At 41.8% G+C, this 6,000-nt stretch overlaps 1 protein-coding gene across 3 annotated transcripts in view; it reads left to right on the forward strand.

Annotated features, from left to right (window-relative positions):
• The window catches only part of LOC308307025 (uncharacterized protein), a 154,238-nt gene that overhangs the window by 80,968 nt on the left and 67,270 nt on the right, over positions 1–6,000 (forward strand). For all 3 annotated transcript variants that reach the window (XM_080752114.1, XM_080752113.1, XM_080752115.1), the window contains exon 5: positions 1,090–1,284. In XM_080752114.1, coding sequence (XP_080608240.1) covers positions 1,090–1,284 — 195 coding nt within the window. The remainder of the gene's footprint in view (positions 1–1,089; positions 1,285–6,000) is intronic.

A 6,000-nucleotide genomic window follows, 5' to 3' on the forward strand; every position in this document is an offset into this window, starting at 1 on the left:
AATAATGACACAATAATACATGTCAAAACACTATATATACCAAAGAGAAAGGGGAAAAACGGTGGCAGTGAATGACACCTCCTTTCAATGGGAATTTGTATTTTCCTGTTTTTTTTAGGCCAATTTTGAAAGAAACCACTGACCAGTGATTCACATCTTTTAATGGATGGTGTCTTGGCATTCCACAATTTGGTGGCAGAGTAGTAGAATGAGAATTTTCCCATGTTTGTTCTAAATCTGGGTAGTAATATGAAAAATCAAACCTCGGTTCGAATTGAAGCGGTGGACAGATAAAACTTCTATTCTGAATGTATTTGGAGAGCTGGTATGACAGTTGGTATAATAGGTTTAAAAAATAAAATAGATTAAAACATATACATTAAAATAAGAATTTGTAATTAAATAAATACATAAATAAATATAAAGTGTTTAAATAAGACAGATAAACCCTGAAGGCCAAATTATCATGTGAAGCTTGACCAATCCTCAAAGTATCCATTCATCTGACCGGGAGGGACACCGCACACATATTCTAGATGTACAGGACATATAAAGCCTATTCATTCTGAACTGAAATGACCATATATGGACATGGGACACACATTTTGCTTTTTGAAAAAGCCTATTCATTCTGGACTGATATTTTACACGTACGGGACAGGAAAAACCTGTTCATTCTGGCCTGGAGTGACCATATATGGACATAAGGTAACGGACATTCTGTTTTTGAAAAACCCTGTTCATTCTGGACTGAGATCACCATATATGGTAATTAAACGGACATTCTGTTTTTGAAAAAGCCTGTTCATTCTGGACTGAAATGACCATATATGGGCGTGATACACACAAAGCCATTCATTGGAAGCGGTTTCCACCGCTTCAAAAACAGCTCGTGGTATTTCATATTTTCATTTCAGATGGTCTTTACCCCCCCCCACCCCCACCCACCCACCCACACACACACACACACACACACACACACACACACACACACACACACACACACACACACACACGCACGCGCGCGCGCAGAACGCTGACCTGATGTGCAGCCCTGACCTTCTCTGCCTTGTCTTGTGTGTCTCTCAGGTTTCTCCCAGGCTGCACTGGGAGGCATGGCTGGGGGCATGAAGGTGGGTGCCGCCCCCCTCTCAGCAGACAGGTCTTCCAGTGTGTCACAGCCCCTGCAGCCCCTGGTTGCGCTGGGCTCAGAGCCCTCCAAACAGCACAGCCCCATGCTGCCAGAGCCCCAGGCCCCACGCAGCCCTCTGGATCTGTCTGCAGGTGAGCAACCAGCAACACACAATGTCACATACTGTGCAACAGTAAACTTTGTGTCATCTGTGGTGTAAAGAAACTAAGTACGTTTTCTTAGCTACTGTACTTAACTCATTTGTAGCCGATCCCGAGAATACTCGTGAAAAATACTCGAGTATTTAGAGTGCCGATCCCGAGTATACTCGCGAAAAGTACTGTATATGGAGTAACGCCGGTTCTCCTACCCTGTAGTCCGGCGGAAGGTCCTGGAACGATCGGCCTCGCCGATTCATCATCATCACGGATCCACGTGCACAAAATAGTAATCCCATAACATGGAGGCCGACGGGGAATCGCATCTTTAATGTCCATTTTCTCCAAACAACACTTTTAAAGCCAAGGATGGCATTAGATTCTCGCTAATAAAACACATGTTGAAAAGCAACGATCCGCCATTACACAACCGCATGTTGATGACGATCGCTTCCGGTGAATGACGTCATGACGTCAAACCGGAAGTGTTTACGCAATGGACTTCTGGCCTTCAAAATAAGACAATGGAGCGTATAGGAGCCTGCGGGCGGCACGCTGGACATTTAACCCGTTCATGTCTGGAGCACTAAATGGGTTAAGTACAATTTTGAGACATTTGTACTTTATTTGAGTATTTCCAATTTACAATACTTTTACTTCTACTCCACTACATCTCGGATCCAAATATTGTACTATAACTCCACAGTATTTATTTTAAAACTATAGTTACTAGTTACTTTGTTGATTTTGATTATTTTTACAAAACATGCATTAACAACTTCAGCCCTACATACATTTCGGCTATTAGAAAATAGCCAATCTACAACGCATTGTGTGCTTGTAGATCTGCTATTTTCAAAAGTTTTGAAAACTTTAAATGGGACATTCTGCATAATGAATACTTTTAGTTTTGGAACTTTAAGTACATTACATTGTAATACCAATACCAGACGTTTACTTGTAACAGAGAATTTCTACTGTACATTGCAGTATAGATGCTTTTACTTATGTAAAACATTTGAGTACTTTTTCCACCACTGGGTGTGTCATGTACAGTATAAGAAGCACTTTCTAGTACGAGTGTGTTTCTACACAATCCACCAAGGATTCTGATGCATGGATTCTCACATACAAAGAGAGAACACAACATTATTAGTGTGGTTTGCCAACAGGGAAACAATTATAATTGTTTCTAGATTAACCCCAAAAGTCCATTGAGTTCAATGGAGGAGTGGTGCCCTGTTCTATTCGCTTCCTCAAGCTGTATTGAAATGTAGACCGAACGTACAAGCGTATGTACGTCCCCCATCCGTACAGTATGTCCCTTTTCTGATTGGACAATATAATGGATTTGAGGATTGTTGACATCAAAATATATATAGAAATAGGCAACCACACAATTTCCCAGAATTATTGGTAACATTTAGAGAAGCCAATTATTTTGGGGGGTGGGGTGGTGTGGAGTGTGTGTGTGTGTGGGGGGGGGGGGGGGGGGGGGGGTTGGACATTGTTGAACAGTCACATTGACCTTGGCGTTCTAGACAGAAATGTTGTGTAAGAGTTTTGCCAGTGGCAGACAAATGACTGCAGTGGTGTCAAATGTCAAAAAGAAGTAGTGCGCTCAGGGTTTCCCTTACCCCTGGCCCCAGTAGGATACTGTATATGAGCAAAACAGACAGCATGTGAGCATGTATGATTGGCACCACCTTGATAGTTCATTTATTGTTCATATTGAGAGATTATTTGTTTGCACTTACTTAGATGTATTACCAAGGTTTCCCCAGGTGGTCCAGTCTGCCCAGGAACCAGTGTCTTTTAGACTAAAAGACTAAGATTTTGCTATTTAGTCGACTAAGACTAGACTAAGACTAAACAATTTCAGATGACTAAAATAGGACTAAAACTAAATAGTGTGTTATTCAAAAGACTTGAGACTAAATCTGAATTTGCTGTCAAAATTAACACTGCCTGGAACAAAATAGGGATGTCAAAAATGGACCTTTATCAAAATCGATTATTCTATAGCAATAATCGAATATTATTTGAAAATCGATAATTAATTATTATTATTTATTTTTTTATTAAAAAAAAAAAAAAAAACTTTTTTTTTCTTCTGTTTTTCTTTTTTTTTACTGGATTTCAATGCACATTTACATATGTACAACATGGCTCTTCAGGTAATTGGTAGCCTAACTACTACTCTTCATCTTTCTTTTTAGAAAATCTCTCAAGAACAGATTCTGTGATGCTTTACAATACAGAGGACGCTGTTTTCCCTTTTCTTTGATGATGGCCACCAAGTACCAAACAATCAAGCCTGAATCAATCACACCTGTGTCTGAGACAGGGGGGGAGGGGAGTGTGTAGCAGGCAGCTGCCACTCTGCTGTGCTCCTTCACTCTGTCTACACAGTTTACAGTTGGTGCTGGTGTGAATAATAAATCAATGGCCATTTACTATTATCATTAATACTATTGTTAGCCTATATTCTATATTTTGGTTGAAACTAACTAACTAAGCCAAAAAATGGTATAAAAAAAAAAAAAACGATTTTCGATTATGACATATTAAAATCGAATATTGATTAATCGAACGAATATTCAAAAATCGATTATTCGGTGACATCCCTAGAACAAAATGAATCATGCGTTTTTATTCGGAATAAAATAAAGTGAACATATTTTTGAACATAATTTTTCTGGCTGTCTCCCTGGCAGTGCCCATTACAGTGCGCAGTACGTACTCCCATTCATTCTCCGTGACTCCGCCCTGTGCTGCAGTGACTGCCGTGTTCCACACGAAGGCACTACACATAGAGGAGCTCTCTCTCACGTTGCAGCAGCGCCCCACCCTCAGAGCCGCTATAGCAGCATCTAGTCTAGTTCAGTAAACATCTGATGCTGAGATGTATAGAACGTCAACATGATATGACTGCAGGGAAAGAGAGAGAGAGAGAGAGAGAGAGAGTGCAGATGTGTGTCTGTCTGTACACGTGTGGGTGGTTGGGTGTGTCTGTCTGTGTTCTGTATATGTGTGTGTGTGTGTGTGTGTGTGTGCGCGTGTGTGTGTGTGTGTGTGTGTGTGTGTGTGTGTGTGTGTGTGTGTGTGTGTGTGTGTGTGTGTGTGTGTGTGTGTGTGTGTGTGTGTGTGTTCGCGTGCATGTTTGGATCGTGCACACACTTGTGCATTTGAGTAGGTGGGTGAGACTGACCGCATGTGTGTACGCGTGTATGTGTGTCTGTACAGTACATGCACAGTATGTGTGTGTGTGTGCCTGCAGCTCTATATGTGCACTACATTAGCTCTGTGTGTGTGTGTGTGTGTGTGTGTGTGTGTGTGTGTGTGTGTGTGTGTGTTCGCGTGCATGTTTGGATCGTGCACACACTTGTGCATTTGAGTAGGTGGGTGAGACTGACCGCATGTGTGTACGCGTGTATGTGTGTCTGTACAGTACATGCACAGTATGTGTGTGTGTGTGCCTGCAGCTCTATATGTGCACTACATTAGCTCTGTGTGTGTGTGTGTGTGTGTGGCGTGTGTGTGTGTGTGTGTGTGTGTGTGTGTGTGTGTGTGTGTGTGTGTGTGTGTGTTAGGGGTGGATATTGGCAAGAATCTTGCGATGTAATGCGTATCATGATACTTGGGTCACGATGCAATAGTATCACGATATATTGTGAATCTTTGCGATACGATACTATTGCAATACTATTTCGATATATCAGCTTTAAAAGCTGAAGACGGCAGCGGAGTGTCAGGACTGGACTTCTACCATTGGTTCCTAAACATATTTTATTTTCCTAAAAGTATCCCGATACTACGGCGTGAAGTATCGATACAGTATTGGAAAATAAATTATCGCGATGTATTGCCAAATCGATTATATTGCCCACCCCTAGTGTGTGTGTGTGTGTGTGTGTGTGTGTGTGTGTGTGTGTGTGTGTGTGTGTGTGGTTGTCCTCCATGTCTTGGCACAGTTGACAGTCTCTGCAGCCCAGCACCGCCTCCAGAGAGGTCCTGTCCAGTTCAGTGCATCTGATAATGAACAGCATACAGTTGCATGTTGACCCAGCACACTGTGCCTGTACGTACTGTATGTGGTACAGTTCATATACAGTATGTGATGGCACAGAACATATAGTATATACAGTTGCGTGTAGGACCAGCACACAGTGGCTGGTACAGTATACAGCAGGGGTCTTCAACAGGGGTCTGGGACCTCTTGGGGGTCCTCAGAGTTACTACAGGGGGTCCTCCAAATCTTTGTGTGGTAGAAACATTTTTTTATATTAACCACTTGAAACCCTAGAATCCATATTCAGAGAACTTTAGCCAAAAATCGCAGATCTACAAGCTCACACGAGGCGTTGTGAACTTGTAGATCGGCTATTTTCGGCAAAGAGCTTTGGTGTAGAGGGGAAAAAGAGCTGACTAAGTACAGAGTGAAAGTTCAAGTTAAATATTAATTAAGTGTTGATGGTTCAAGTGGTTAAATATTTTAAAACACAAATTGACATGAATCCAAAATACACTGTTGATTATGCTGCCAAACAATGAAACCATATGGAATTTATGAAAAGGTTGTGGGGGTCCCTGCTTCATCTCTCTCTCAACTAAGGGGTCCTTGGCCTGAAAACGTTGAAGAGCCCTGGTTTAGAGCTTAAGATTTAGTCCCGAATTTGTCACACATTTGTTGGGCTTCGGACCGGGCTC

This window comes from Nannobrachium achirus, assembly GCF_963921795.1.
Source record: "Nannobrachium achirus genome assembly, chromosome: 21".
Classification (NCBI taxonomy): domain Eukaryota; kingdom Metazoa; phylum Chordata; class Actinopteri; order Myctophiformes; family Myctophidae; genus Nannobrachium; species Nannobrachium achirus.